At 44.5% G+C, this 15,791-nt stretch overlaps 1 protein-coding gene across 1 annotated transcript in view; it reads right to left on the bottom strand.

Moving 5' to 3' along the window:
* The window catches only part of LOC115317848 (cell wall protein DAN4-like), a 63,982-nt gene extending 48,427 nt beyond the window's left edge, over nucleotides 1-15,555 (bottom strand). The window contains exons 1-5 of the mRNA XM_042294811.1: nucleotides 15,519-15,555; nucleotides 12,431-12,543; nucleotides 10,120-10,146; nucleotides 5,310-5,372; nucleotides 54-671 (exon numbers count right to left, since the gene is read on the bottom strand). Of these exons, the coding sequence (XP_042150745.1) occupies nucleotides 54-671; nucleotides 5,310-5,372; nucleotides 10,120-10,146; nucleotides 12,431-12,470 (748 nt within the window). The 5' untranslated portion in view covers nucleotides 12,471-12,543; nucleotides 15,519-15,555. The remainder of the gene's footprint in view (nucleotides 1-53; nucleotides 672-5,309; nucleotides 5,373-10,119; nucleotides 10,147-12,430; nucleotides 12,544-15,518) is intronic.
* Nucleotides 15,556-15,791: the final 236 nt, after the last annotated feature.

The following is a 15,791-nucleotide window of genomic DNA, read 5'->3' as shown; positions in this document are numbered from 1 at the left end:
AGAAACAAAAAGCAAGCGGAAACTCAACAGTATATGCGAAGAACCCAACTCACACATGTCCGTGGTGGTGGACGGAGTCGTCGTTGTGGGCCTCGGTGTGGTCGTCGTTGTTGTAGTGGTTGTCGTTGTAGTGGTTGTCGTCGTAGTGGTTGTCGTCGTAGTGGTTGTCGTCGTAGTGGTTGTGCTAGTTCGTCTTGTGGTCGGTGTCGTTCGTATTGTTTGTCTAGTAGTGGTTGGCCTCCTCGTAGTCGTAGTGGTAGTCGTCCTCCTTGGCGTAGTTGGTCTACGTGTACTCGTAGTCGTTCTTCTGGGGGTTGTACGTCTCGTAGTTGTCGTTCTTCTGGTTGTGCTAGTACTTCTTGTGGTCGGTGTCGTTCGTATTGTTTGTCTAGTAGTGGTCGGCCTCCTCGTAGTCGTTGTAGTGGCAGTCGTCCTCCTTGGCGTAGTTGTTCTACGTGTACTCGTAGTCGTTCTTCTGGAGGTTGTACGTCTCGTAGTTGTCGTTCTTCTGGGTGTGGTAGTTGTTCTTGGCAATGGGGTGGTTCTCTGAGTCCGTCTTGTCGTGGTTCGAGTCGAGATCGTCATGGTACGGGTTACAGTGGAGGTGGGACGCGGTGTCGTAAGGGGTGACCTGGATTTCTTTGTTGTCCTTGTGCCGGTGCTAGAAGACTCTGTATGAAAACACAGAATCAAATATAACTTTATCTTTCGGCAGTACAAAGACAATCTACCATGCCCTTATTGTGTTATTTAAAAGAGGGCCGGCTGCCGCATCACAGAATAGATTTGGGTAGTGCACAAATTAAGAGAGCGAAAGTGCCTTTGACTTGCTAAGAGGACACTGGTCATTGCAGTTTCTGTATTAAAGCCCCTATAAAAACTACAAAGCTATAAATCCCCTATAAAAACATCATTTTTATTCAATTTTCACTAACAAACCTACTGGTTACCTTCGTCAAAGGAATCAGTAGTTGATTTGAATTTTGAAAAAAGCTAAATAATACAATACTGAATCGTCTTTATGTTGCCCCAAAAATTAAGTCTATCGACATTTTTTATTCAATTTGACGATCGAAGTAACCACAAACCGGTTCCAAATATAACGTTCCTACTCCACCCTGCCATTGTCAAGCGGTCAGCCCGTTAGCATGAGTCAGCACGACAAGACAAATTGAGATGGAACATTTACATGACGTCGTGTAAAGTAAATTCCATAGCTCCCTGTGCCCCTTTCAAGGCCTTTTCTGAGAGCTCTTCATGGTTATTTTTTCATCAGTCTGCATACTTGCAGGCTTGAGTACCCTTAAGCTGAGACTCCAGTCAAACGTACAAGCGCGAGGTAGCTCGCACTCTTCACTTTGAGACATGCATTCCTAGCGCGAGCGCTCGTTCTTCGGAAGAACGCTTCAAAGTAGTGACCTCGAGCTCTCGTGCTTGTGGCACTGGCTTTAAGCTTTAAGGGTGAACAGAGTATATAGTTTGCGTTTAACTGTTTTTTTTTTATTTACATTTGTTTGATTGTCATACGGCGTTGCTTGCCTTTATATTAGCAGCTAAAATATTGGTTTACACAGCACCGTCTTTTTTTTTTTTTTCTTTTTACATATAAGTAGCTTTCTGTGTTTTCGGATGTTATTTTTCGTCAAATCCGGAGTGTGTTTTTTGGAATTTATTTTTTGCCAACGATTCGGAGTTCATGGGAGTTTATATTTGTTTGATTCCCAATTCTCCGAAATTCTGAGTTTAATTTCGCAGTGTTTTCTATTAAAATTAATATATAAATAACAACCGAATGTAAGCGTATGCTATATAAAAAAAAATAAAACGCGCTTGTACCGATTGAAAATTTTCAGTTGACTTTAGCGTTGGGGATATTGTCATTGTCAACACCAGTCTTTCCCACGACAAAAGTCGCACATAATTGTTGCTTCGATAAGCGTCGATACCTCAACCTCAATAAGCTCCTGGACGTAGTCGCTAGGAAGCTCGTAGTCATCCCACCCTATTCGATCAATGCAGCCCGCGGCCGTGCGACGTGGAGTGGTTAAGAATGTAATGGAAAGGTTTCAACCGCCACTCTTCTTTATTTCGTACAATTTCTATGGTCCACACCTTTCACTGTTACAAAAACATACTCCGTCCTTCCTCTAAATCACAAACAGCATGGCCCAAACTGGAAGCAAAAAAGGTTGGCCTCTGTCGTGACCCGAATGCGCAATTACCTGTTTCCCTTCATCAACCTTCACAAGACAAGCGGTATCACCCCTTTTGATAACGGTCCGAGATTGGGAAGATAATTACGGTGGAATTTTCCCGGGACCATTAAAGGGGCGGTGCAACGATATCCAATCGGAATGTTTTTTTTTCACTTTACACGAGCTTACTGGCACTAGTGGGACTCAAGAATACTCGCACGCAACGCCACTGGCCAAAAAACTCCTTTGTTGCGGTGTAATTTCAAGGACAAAACCGAGTGTTTTCATTCAACCTCTCCTTCGCAAAACCTGATGGCGTAGCTGGGCGGTAGCAGTACCGCCCAGTGACGATATTTGAATCCGGCTCATAGATTGGAGCCGAGCATGGCGTGGACACTCGACTTGGGCTTGTGATAATTGATAGCTCGAGACGCATTCGGGTAGTGTCCTGTGTCCAATCGCTGCAATGGCGACAACAGCCGAACCATAACAATGTCTGGAACTCAGCGCGTGTCCTGTGCCTTGCCAACCCCAGCGCATGCCTATGATCAACATTGGCGGCATATAATCGGCTCCAGATCACGTGGCGGCTTGTTCTGGCTGCGAGTTGAGGGGAAGAAGTCTGCTCGTTTTTCTTTATTTTTTTTCTGTGACTTCGATTTGCGTGTGGTGAAAAACGAACGGGTATTTCACAGGTCAATTACGTAAGGGATTTGTTCTAAGCGGTATTTGCGCAAAATACAAAAATCGTTGCATCACCCCTTTAAACCTGCGCTGCTCACATTGGTAAAAGAAGAAAAAGTATTTTACTTTTTTTTTTTTTTGGTGGGGAGGGGGGGGGGGGGCATTGTCACATAAAACTTGGAAGTTTATCGGATAAGTCCAAATTGACCAAAATTTTACCGGCGGGGGTTCTTCGGAGTTTTTCGGATTTATCCGAAAACGCGGAACTTTACGTATAAGTCACCGAAATATTCGTATCTCCAATGTCGCGTGCCAGGTTAACTCCTTGAACTGGTAGTGTCCTCGACTACTCGCTATTTCTCGCGTGAGGTGAAGCCGGTGAGCTAATTTGCTCCGGTGAGCAAATTAGCCCCCAACCACTTCCGGTTTTCAACTAGAACCCGGTTTTCGTTGTATTTGCGCAATTAAACACACACACTTTCTTCTGGAAATGTCCACTTATCGCTCTCTCAAACTTAAGTCACTCTTATGATAAAAGAATGGTAAGTAAAGAATTAAGGAATATGGGTGTACTGGGCGTGTGCCTGGGCTACCCAATAAAGGGCGCCACTGGGTATGTTGCCAAAGAAAGAGTACGAAAACGAAAATCACAAGCAGGGCGTAATGGCTATGCTCTGTTCACCCTTAAGCTAGGACTGCAGCCAAAGATTTAAGACCGAGCTAGCCTTCCCTCCTGGCTATGAGACGTTCACTTCTAGCTCTAGTGCTTGGGGCCTTTTCTGCGGTCTCAGCTTAAGTGCGAACTCAATGCCTTAAAACCGCATTCAATTTTTTTTTTTTTTTTAATGGCCGTTGATTTGTTTTACTTTTTTGGTTCAACCCACCAATACACATGGCTGAACTTGTAACCTAGATACTATAGAAACATGCGTTTTGCGAAGGTTTTGAATTTCCAGTTTTGGTTCGCACCGTCCTCCGAGCGAGATATCTCTGACGAAAGGACTGAAGCACTCGCGCCACGGAGGTTTGTCGTTTGCGAAGAGGAACTTTATCTCTGGATATTGCGAGAAGGTTTGATCGTGTGCAGTGATTTCTGTAAAAACTCGCCCCGTATACCCGCCTATTACCACGATGGTGTCTTGAACGCGTACCTCCGCTGGTGTGTTTACAGCGCCCCGAAGAAGTGGTCCCTCGATTTCCACTGGACGACGTCCTCAGGAGTGCCATACTGTCGCCAGCCGCGATTCTGGCTGGGTCAAAGCAGCGCTGGTGGATGTGACAGACATCCATCACCGCTGCTGTGGTCTGCCCACTGTCCCTCCAGCAGAGCCAATCACAGCTCAGTGTCGTTCTGACGTCAAAAGAAGCAGACGAAGTTGCGCCCCGCATAGGATGCTAAACGTACCATACGGAGACCCGTTCCAGGTACCGTACAGGCGCCAAAGAAATGCGAGACACGCTCTGTTTTCTAGGCCGCCTGCTCGAGCTGCAAATATGCGTGTCTTTGACGTCATGCCGTTGAAAAATCCGAAAACATTGCAATGACATATTTTGCGAAGCCGCTTTCTCAATAGATCTTTTGAATCAAAAAAGACAGTGTATCCTTCTTTAAATACCAAAGTGTGGGTATTCAGTAATTGTAGTTCGTTTGGGTAGCTAAAAAATCGACGGATTTACCTTTTTAATGTGCAGAACATTCAAATGAGCTCCTTGCGTAAAAATGTTTGTCCACTTTTTTTTTTCTTTCTGACAATAACGAAGTGCGTTTTGTTGCACAGAATTTTTGCTTTGATGCAATTTTCTACCTTAACGCCATTCTAGATCACTTTATTTTTTTGCATATCTAGCGGAATTAAGTACGGTCGTCGTTATGGCACAACAAATAGTTTGATTAATTCGAGAGGAAGGACATTGTGGCCTCCCGTGCCTACTGGTGTTCAATGCGTCTAGCATATTATTTGTAAATGTTACGACGCGGAAAGCACTAATACTGACAACGCTCAGTTTCTCCGGTGTTTATTTTTTTCTTTTCTTTATTGTATACTAGTGTTTTTTATACCTTTGAATTGAATCCTGACAAATTTAAAGCACTTTCTGCAGCTTGAATTGGGGTGCATACAGGCTCAACAGGATAGTTTTTGAACGCATGCGCAGAGGTTTTATTTGTAGATTATCAACCACCTCCTTTTTTTTTCTCTATTTGCTCAAAAATGAATTACAGAGTTTCTACTATCATGCGACAACTAAGATGCTATTTCTTTTCAATAAAACGTTATCAGTACATTTGTGTCGTAGTAAGACTTTTGCTAATCAAAGAAGTCAAATTTGACCTTCTTTGTATATTTTGCTTTTACTGATAATGTAGCACTCGATTGTGAAAGAACTGGTTTGTTATTAGCGACACAAATTTCATTTCAAAGTTGCACTCACCTGCTGTTGTAGCAGTTGTGCGTGCACTGGCTGCGGTGGGAAGGTACATGGCATCTTCGTCTCCTGAAACAAGGCATCTACTCTTTGAGAAACAATTTCAAGAGCTAACTGACGCTTTACCAGATAGCCTAACTTGGCACAAACGTGGCAAACATAGGGGTCTAACATATGGGCCTAATACGATTTTGTTCCAAGACGTTAGTTATAGCCAGAGTGTACATTTCTTTGTTGTTCTAAATGGCTCTTCACCGGCTCGCGACGTTATTTCAGAAGTGACAGACTTCAACCAAAGGCGGCACGTATGAACCAAAGAGCCAGCGGTGAAGTCTAATTCAGGCGCTTGTTTGGCACTTTAGGCCCAAATATTTCGAGATTCCAGCCAAACTATACTCGCAGTGAAACACAACCTTAGCGCTTGTTGGGCAAATTGTGGTTAAGATAACAAAAGTCTGGTCAAAGAAGTGCAATGGTGGCTATACCTTGCAAAGTTTATTCCGATTTTTAAATCCCTAAACTTCCACACAAAAACTAAGTCTTGGCCTAAATAAATGTTCTGCCTCCATGGTAAGGTTCATATTATAATTGGCTTTCTTTTAGAGTTCTTGTTGGTACCTATAAAAAAATTGATGCTTTTTGTAATTTAATTACAATACTTCTGTACCCCATGCAATAAGTCCAATATAGCTCTCGAAGAGGCTTGTGCTTCTGGTCTCTGCAAGGGACCTTGACCTCAACTTGGTTTTCCCGACAACAGAACCTATAAATGTATGGTAGGTCTCCATCTTACTAATAAAAACTACCACCAAAACAATTAGTTTGATGGAACGCGGTCATGTAATGCGCCAACCCGGACAGTACATTTTGATGCTTGGAAACATGCGTCGAGAGGTTCTTCTGCCAAGTTTATTCTATCACGGTTCTTGAACAAGAGTTTGTCAAAACTTCATCTTTTTACTTTGTTTATATACAAAACCAGCGTCTTATTTTAATTTTATTTTTCTAAATATACATAAATATCTATTTTGAGCCGCGTTAACTTTTGTTAAACGCATTCATTGTTGGCGTCCTTCGTCAGCGAATTTATTCCATACGAGAACTGCAAATTTTCTATTTCACGATACATTAAACTCATGTGAAAACCACCCGCTGAGATAATATTAGGATGCAGTTTATCACTCAAAATCTGTTGTATATTTGAAATAAACGGAAAACAATCTGTTTTTTAGCGTCCATCGGAAAATGGCACTACGAATACAAGCCTCAGTTCACTCGATCATCTGTTTTGGAGCCCGACATTCAAAATGTCAGAAGCGTTGTTCTAATTTTTTGCAGGAGCAAAATTACATTTTGAACTTTAAAAAGATAAAATGTCTTGCTAAAAATACTTTTGGTGAAGGTACAAGCTTTACATGTTGAGACGCCAATTTTTCTGATAGATTTCACAGTCAGCCACCCAAATCACTACTTCCTACATATTGAAGTATGTTGGACCCTTGAAGGGATGCTGAACCGAAATCTGGATTCCACAAAACGAGCGGAAAAAGCGTGCAACAAATTCCACGAACACCAAAACATCACTCATACAGCAATATCTCGAACGATGACCGTATTTTTTAAAAAATAAAAGGAGGTGCATTTGACAGAAATGTTTACGTCATGTTTCTCCGAGAAGGAGAGGGAACGGCCTCGCGTCTTCTCCACTTCGCCGCCTTGAAGGGGCGAAGCGAAAAGAGGAGGAAACGAGATATCTTCACGTCACGCGCCTCGTCGGCCTGGTTCAATCTGGACCTCTTTTTCCAAAAATACGGCCGTCCATTCGAGATATCGCCTTACGAGTAGTGTTGTAGGGATTGTAGCGCCCCGCTTACATCTCCTGCATTGTTTTTTTCTTGTTTGTTTTGTCTTTTTTTAAATCCAAAATTCGGTTCACCATCCCTTTAAAAGTTCCCTCTAATGAGATTCGAGCTTCTGTCCTATTTATGCTTTCACATCACTAGTGGCTAGGGCTATTCCGAGAACAAGTATTAACCACGAAAAATTAGGTCATCATATTTTATTTCGGCCAGGCAAAAACAGCCCGGTGGCGACAAATTGTATTAAAAACGCGCGACCAATGTTATCACCGGTAACAATTTTGTGAATGGCAATCGGCAAAAAGCGTCAGAAGTCTTCTTTTTTTTTAATATCCAGGCTAAATAACGTCCACATCTTCGTAAATCATCGTTATTCTTCCAAGAAAACGTTTTTAATGAGCGAAAACGATAGAAAATTCAGAAAACTATATCCCAAATGTGCAGAAACAAGAAAGGAAAACAAGACGCAAGAGCAAGAAAAAACAAACCAGCCGGCGCCACGCATGCGCAAAAGAGTTACGAGCTGATTGAGCCCTGCCCAGCTATCCTTCTCGCGGGCGCCTCGTCGTCCCATCGGGAATACGCGTCTCGGTTTAATGGGCGTGTGTGCGCGGCGCTTATTCTTGCGGTTTAAATCTACCGTGCCTCGTGTGCTGTTCTCTTCGTTCAATGTGCCGCCTCCGCATATGCGTGTTGGTGTCCACAACGTCCGCACACTCGATTCGGCGAGTTCAGTACGTGGGCGGTTCTACGCGAGAGATTCTGCGGAGGCCTAACGAGTCGGAAGCGTATTCACGCCAGTCAAAGTTCGAAACTCGATGACGGGCCAAAGGTAGAGTTCATTAGATTTTAGGACGACTTTGTGTATGAAGTATGTAGGATCATGTGCTCGTCGTATCTCGCCGGCAGCCGTTCCCGCTCGAAACAACACATGCCAAATGCAGGAAAGGTGTGCAATGAAAAGAAAGTTGAAGCCCGAATGTCTGTTTGGAGCACGCTGCAATTTTGAACACGTAAATAGCGTAATTTAGGGATCACCCGCTTCCTTCGATGTTATTGGGAAATCAACGTGACAGGCTTCTGCGAAACGCGATTCCAACGACTCCATCGAAGCCGGCCGGTGGATACTTTGACAGACGCGACGTTGGGATATATTTTTCTTTTCTTTATTCGCAGGTTGTTTTGTTACATTTGGTAAAAAAAAAAATGAATGCTTATTTACATTTGTTTCGAACCTAACACGGTGCAACTCACTGCACAAAATCGCTGTTTTGATCTCACCGCGCTGGATTTCATGACGGAGAGCGGCTAAGTGGATGTCGATCGAACATCGCTCTACGCCTGAGCGCGTTGGGTTCGCCGACGCAGAAGTATAAACAGCCCAGGTCCATCGGTAACGCAGATGGTGCTCGGAGGCTGAACTTACCACCATGCGAGGGGCTTTAGCGACGAGGCCGACGATTTACGATGATGCGTGCTCGTCCTCTGCGCGGCAACCATGAGCTATAGCCTAACCCGCAACCCCTTTGCCAGCCGCTTCGCTCCAACCCTCCAATCATTGAATTGTTTTCCGACTGTGTCACGGAGCAAAAATGGTTTGCTCCTTTTTGTAATTTTAATTCGCTTATAACTTCTTAACTAATCCGAATGGCCGAAAAAAAATGTTTTTTCCTTCGTGTGTTTACGTTGCATGAGGTCCATCGCAGCGCCAATTTCAAAACAGTTAAAAATCGTTAAAGGGTCCCTTGAAGAGTGTAAATCCACCGCACCAGAGTCTTACACGCATGGCTGCGCCCCTGCAGCACCCTCATTTTAACATAATTCACTTTTTATTTTTTTTAATCGCATACTAGGGTGGAGGTTGCATTGTACACCCTCAAATTTTGAAGCATGTAAAAGAAAACTTAGAATACAGATAAAGGGAGGCTGACACCCTTTTTTAAATGTGTTCGCCGCATTGACACTTGCTTTGGCGAAGTTGTATTAGCAAAGATCTCGAATAAAAAAATTATTTCCTCTACGAATGCTTTTTACTTTTGGACACATTCTCCGAACATAAACATATTACGCATTCCGCGCGATATTAATTGCGGACGCGGTGCACCTGTAAATGTGTCTTTGAATAGGCCATTTTCAAAATATCTGCGCCATCGGCTGTTCGTCATTGCTTGATCACGCACTCTAAGCACGTATTGGACGCGAATATTACGTCATCGTTCGGCGTGGACTTGGCTCAGCTCCCAATGGACACAAGCGTTGCGTCAGCTTTCGGCGAGGATTCGGATTCAATCACGAGCGTCATGCCCCCCCCCCCCCCCCCCTCCACCCAAAAAAAAAAATGGCGACAATAATTTTGTTTGATGGAATTTTGAAAAGGGTATATAAGGCGTCGAGCGTGATTCATTGCGTCTGTGTTGACTGTCGTTTTCTTTGTGAGAATTGTACGAGGTTAATGGTTTGTAAATTTCAGCCCGTAAAAATAATATCCCTAATATTTTGCTCAGATCGCACGCGTCTTATTTTTCGTGCATTCCCCAGTACCCTAGGGGTGTTGGAGTAACACTATTAGGACGTTAGTTATATTACAAGTTGTTTTAATATCCTTTAGGCTGTAAGTCTTAGTGTGTATGAAATTATTTTTTTTTTGTTTCTCGCTTTAGTGTTGGATTTTATTGTTTCATCTGAAATGTCACAATCCTACGTTGACTTGTCTATTATATTAACCTTTCAACGCAAGTTGCGAATAAGTGTATTTTATTCGCTTTAAAATGGCAGGGCGAGATCAAGGTTCCAGTAGTTAAACCTTTTGTATTTACTAAATGCTTTCATTAACTTAACTACAGGTATTATGTGACAATCACAGAAACAATATCTCCAGAGAAATCAGACGTGTCAACTGATCTTTAAATGTCCACGTTAACAGTCAAAAGATTTGTGTCTGGAAACTCTTAACTCACCTTTTTCAGTCGTGTGATCTTCGGTTTCTACAAAAAAAGGAGTACCCATGATCTTTATTTATACATTCCGGAATGAAATCAAAAGCCAGTCTACGTATGTATGACCTATTTCGTGTGATAATTAGTCTTTCCATATTCATTGAGAGCTTGAGAAACGCTAGGCGTGGGGAGTGCCGAGCATGTTAATATTGACACGCAGTCATTGACTGATTCATTCCCAATCATTGATTGGCTCGCAGTTACTGAATAATAATAACATGCTCGGGGCGTGGAGAGACACGAGCTTGTTATTAATGATTTGAAGTCAATGAGATAGTGGTATTAGCTGACAAGAAAGTCAAGGAACAACTAAGAAAGCAAGAAACGTAAGCATATTAGGCAACACTTTTTTCTTAAGCTGGCGATGAGTATAATGCCCGTTCACGACATGATTGTGCCAAAAATTATATGTTGGTGTGCGGTATTTGAATATTTGTCGCCAGATTTCAACGGCTGCCGAAATAATATTTGATAATAAAGAATGGTCTTGGAAAAACTGCTCTTGCAGCGCGAACGGATTTTTATTTTTACAACACGGCATTCGCGCATGCGTCATTTTACGGCCAACACCACCAGGTTGATGACGCGTCACAATATCCTTTGATATCTTAGCACCCAAAGGATTTCGTGGCACCCTTCCATGGCTCCTATTTCTGTAAAGTCGTAACCAGGACCTGTCTCGCCGTGATGGCACATGTTTTGAATCCGACTGCTTCTCATCATTTGCAAACAAGTGAGGTGATTTGTGAAAAAAAGAAGTGTTACTATGTTCTGTCGTCACTGACGGAATTATAATGACAGGGTGGTCTTTCATTTGTGCCTCCAGCACTCCATTTATTTCTTCGGTTACCCATCGGCGTCTAACGACTTCTGAATGTGCACGTGTAGTCAAAGCACGTACTACGTATGGCAACAAGCGCGTGCAGGTTGCTGCGAATTCAAATGAGACGCTCTACCCTTCTCGTCCACTCAGTGACTATAGTCACCGTATGCATGGCATGCATTGACGTCACATTCTTTCTCGCGGTGGTGACCTTACTGCTCAGCGCGTACCGCCTAGAACTTTGTCCCCGGTCCACCGAATTTGTTTCTTCCATGCAAAAACAAGTAGGAATCCCCACCAGCATGGTGTCATGACGTCAGTCCAAGCCATGAATAGTGAAATGGATAGGAGGACGTGTTGGTACATGTTTAACTTGTGGAGCGCCTAAAAAACGAGGACACGAGGAAGACGAGGCAGGACCAATAGTGCCCTAGCACCTGCTGGCGCTGCGGAACCCAGGGATCCTGGGTTCAATCCCCACCCCTGCTCGTTTCGATCTCGATGAGCATCTTACCGGCGCGCGGTCGTGTGATCACTACTGCGCGGTGCGCGTTAAGAACCCCCAGGCTAGCGGTTGCACTGCACTGGCTAAATTTCTCATCTACAGCTGGGAGACTCGTCGCCCGTTAAGGTAGACCAAGTTCGAGGCTGTATAAACATACACACACCCCAACTGTTTTTGCCCTAACACCTAACGTTATTTCCGGAGAAGCTACCATGTAGCCTGCATAAACTTCAGTGTCAATACGCCATCTGCGGACCTGCCAGTGGCATCACCTACTATGTTCTCTATTCACATGTACGTAAGCGATTCTCTTTTAGCGTTTTTTTTTTATACTGGCAAAACACCGGAGCAAGCAGACGACGTAGTCGACGAATAAACTCCGGAAGTACGACAGGGAACGTACTCTGTACGCTAAAACCAAAGTTTACCCAGTTTTTTTTTTTTTTTCGCTTTTTTTTGGTCTATTCGGTCTATTTCACTCGCAGACGAGTCGACTTCTCTAGCACCGGGTCGTCTGAATTCTGAATAAAGACCAGCATCATAAACATTCAGCACCAGCCGATGACCCAGTATGTCCTCGACAACTTCGAGTGGTTCAGCCGTTCGTGACACGAAACAACTCAGGCACACAGGTATACACAGCCTCCGCTTATGAAAAGGCATAGCGGACATAGGAGAAAATCAGACGAATGTCACCAACATGACAGGCAGCAGCGTTGCATCAGGCTCTCATGCATGAACCCTACATTGATGTAAAACACCCTTAAACTTGACTTCTTTTTTTTTTTTTTCGTTGCAGAAAGCAAAAGAAACCCGACTGAAGTAGTCACAATGAGCGCTTGTACAACCTTGCACACCGCAGACCCACACCTTTTGTATGCGAACGTCGCCAAAAGCCACATTAATTACGTTTTTCAAAAATCAAGTTTGAAATATGCACTTACGGAGAGCGACGCCGGCAAATAAGAGAAGAAGTATGATCATGATAATACAAAGGCAAAAGATGGTTCCCAGGACAAGGTTGACCGTCGAGTCCGAATAACCCTCGTCCTCCTTGCTGCAATCGAATCAAAAATAATCATTAAATGTTTTGTTACCTGTGATATGTAAAACACCTACGAGTGTGTATAACGTTACACACCCGCGAGGATTATCTTCCCTGTGTCGACTATCTATTTGAAGTACGAGTCGACAAATTTTGGTCAACGACACACTTCAGTAAAATTCTTGAAATAGCCAATTTATTGTCAAAATACTTTTTTTTCGCCAAGTGTACGCTATCATGAACGTCGCACGCGTTAGAATCCGTTCACGTTCAAACAGTGAGTAGAGACAGTGGCAGCATGGCTCTGCGTCCACAAATTCGACCTACTCGCTCGTGTTCGACTCCTCCTCTCCCTCGTGTTCTCTCCAAACACTCGCTAACAGATTGATAAGAACAGGGCGTGCATTTGGCACACCCGGGGCCAGATTCACGAAACGACCTTACGACAAAAGGGGTGCGCACGACAAAACCTAGGAGAAAATCTGTACTCAGGAAGTGAAATTATCACAAGTTTTGCGTATGTTACGATAGAATCTTACGTGAGCTTCGTCGGCGTCCTGCGCACTTTTCGCGATTGACTCCAATTGGTCGACAACGTCGCTCGCTTACGTCGTCGCGATGACCCACGGACATTTATTTTTCTACGTCCACTTTGCGCGCGTCCCAACCTCAAACATGCGAGAGAAAAGAAAAGAGTACTCGAAAAGGAACGCCGCGGAGAGGAACGCTGGAACCACAGCTGCACGGGGAAAGCTACTACTGCAGTGACCCCACCGACCGTGCGACCGCCAAGAGCTATCTAAAAGCACTAGGCCTCGCAGTGCACTCCGACTCAACGTTGCTCCGGGACCGACGTCGCTAGATAAGGCTGTCTTTCCACGACCGGCTGCCTTGCTGAATGGACTATGGCAGCGCGACCTTTGTGGATCCTTCCCGTACGAATAGTTTAAAGCCAGACCTTTATTATGGGTCTAGCATAAGTCAGTCTCTTCCCATTTTCGTCCACTTTCTTTCAGAGAAAGCGGTGGCGAAGGTTTTCGTCAAAACGGAACTTCTTCGTCGAATTATATCTCTCTCTCTCTCTCTCTCTCTCTGCGTGTATGTGTGGGTGCGTGTGCTCTTGTGTGCGTTTGCGTGTGTGTGTGTGTGTGCTATACAACTCAAATAAACGTCATGTGGATTGCCCTCGCAACATGGGTACGTACAAGTGTTTTTTTGTTGTTGTTTTTTGTAATATGTCCCATTTATTGCGACATGACGGTACGCCTACACCTGTTGAGTTAGAGGAGCGTTGGGTAACTACGCTATGCCGGTACAACCTTCATCTGTCAAGCGTCCGGTACGAATCGAGTTGTGATTGTAGCCAGCTGGGTATATATAATTTGAAAGGACGATTGCCGAACCGGTTACCAAGACGCGATCCAGCCTCGCGGTGCCAGAGCGGTTTCGTTTCCAATGTGAAACTGTGTGTACGTGGCTGTTAGTGACACTCGTTGTTGTTCAAACGTATCTTTCTGGACGTCGGCTCCTTCGAGCATCTCCGAGGTCACGAAAAACGCTTCGGTGATTTATTTTCCTGTGCACCATTTTGCAAGGCTGTGAGGGCCGTCTTCTAATAGCAACGATGATATTTCCGCTAACTTCTAGGCGATTGAGTTTACAGCAGTCGACCAAGGTGGTTATCTCCTCTTCAGCAGAGCCGAAAATAGGGCCAGTTTTAATTGACATTTCGTAGTGACGACTTCACAGCGCACGGGCACGATCCCCAAGCAAGCGTTGCCCGAAAGGCCACCTACGTTTGTTGTGGTACAAAATCCACGTTTTCCGATCACGACGAGCTCTCCGATCGGCTGTTCGTGTTGCCGAAGACACTGCCGCCACAGCAACAGCCCACTCTCGCGGTGATCGGGAGCTTGAGCGACAACGGAAGTTCACGTTTTCCCGTGCGAGAACGTCGCTCTGCTCCTCTTAGTGAAGGAAGCGATCGTGAACGACGATTTCTTCACTCATTATATGACGCCCGTAACTTACGAACCTGTAAGCTAAGTTGTCGTAGCCTAAGAACCTTTTCGTGAATCTGGCCGAGTTTTGGCTACGAGCGCGTGGATTCGAGTTGCACGAGATTCGGAAGCATTTTGGGAGGTGGGAATTTAGCTCGCGCTAGAGGTGGGAAAAGTGAAGCTCCTCTCTATCGTTCTCACCTTGTCATTTAACTATAAATTTCGAACATACCACTGTTTAATAGCGTAGCGACGGGGGGGAGGGGGAGGGGACTTTGAGTCACGGGTACCGGGGGTCCCCGTCACGGGGAGGGGTGCCACCTCTGGGAACACCCGGCACCCCTTCCTCCTTTCCGCTTTACTGGTTGGTTGCGATCTCGAGGATTGAAAGGGAGGAGAGGGAGGGGGGGGGGGCGGGTTTGCTACGATAGGCATAAAGGCCCCGGGTGCCCGATGGCCTAGCTATGCCACTGCTACTGTTACGGTCTTATCCAACTAAGGAACAACCAGGCAATTTTGACCCCAAACAAAGCTAGTTAGAAGATATGTTTAAGGAGACGTCTTACAAAACGCACGTGCACATGTAACTGGCACGCGAGCGCACTTTAATGTTCCTTTTTTTATATATTGGTTGGTTGGGCATCATTTGAAGCACACAGCTCTCGCAGAAAACAGATTGATTGAAATTCATTGCGCTGCCGGCTAATACCTCAAGGAATTGACCATTTTGAAAGTTACGGGCCATCTAGTAGCTGCAGCGCCAATTATCCGAGTCCACCAATGTTCGGGCACGTGCTCTGATTGGACACGAGAGCAATGTCAGCGTTCGGCGCCAACTCGGGTCCAATCGCGCGCGTTTTGTGCCCGAGAAATTGAGACCGCCATGTTGCCCGATGGGATTTTAAAAACGGTCTGTTCTTCGCACCGTGTTCAGGAGAGACTACGCCCAAAAAAATTGACGTTTTTCAAGATCAAAATTATGCTTACCTTGCTTGGTCACTTTCTACGATAGATGATTCTATCAAGGAATCTATAAATAAACAAAATTTAAAATTCAGAAAAAACACGACCTATATCCTTGCGAAGAAATAGTTTCCTCTTCCAGGAAGTGATTATGTTTGAAGTTTCTTTTCAGATAACATGTTAAACTAATTAGGTTACTCTCTCAAAGACTCATACTTGCAGCGCCATATGAATACAGTGTTCAACGGCAGTCGTGTGAAGCGCTACAAACTTCCTATGATATATTGCTCCGTATTT

The sequence above is a fragment of the Ixodes scapularis genome, unplaced genomic scaffold, assembly GCF_016920785.2.
Source record: "Ixodes scapularis isolate PalLabHiFi unplaced genomic scaffold, ASM1692078v2 PGA_scaffold6__148_contigs__length_123643588, whole genome shotgun sequence".
Taxonomy (NCBI): Eukaryota; Metazoa; Arthropoda; class Arachnida; order Ixodida; family Ixodidae; genus Ixodes; species Ixodes scapularis.
This window is presented reverse-complemented; position numbering and strand designations above follow the sequence as displayed.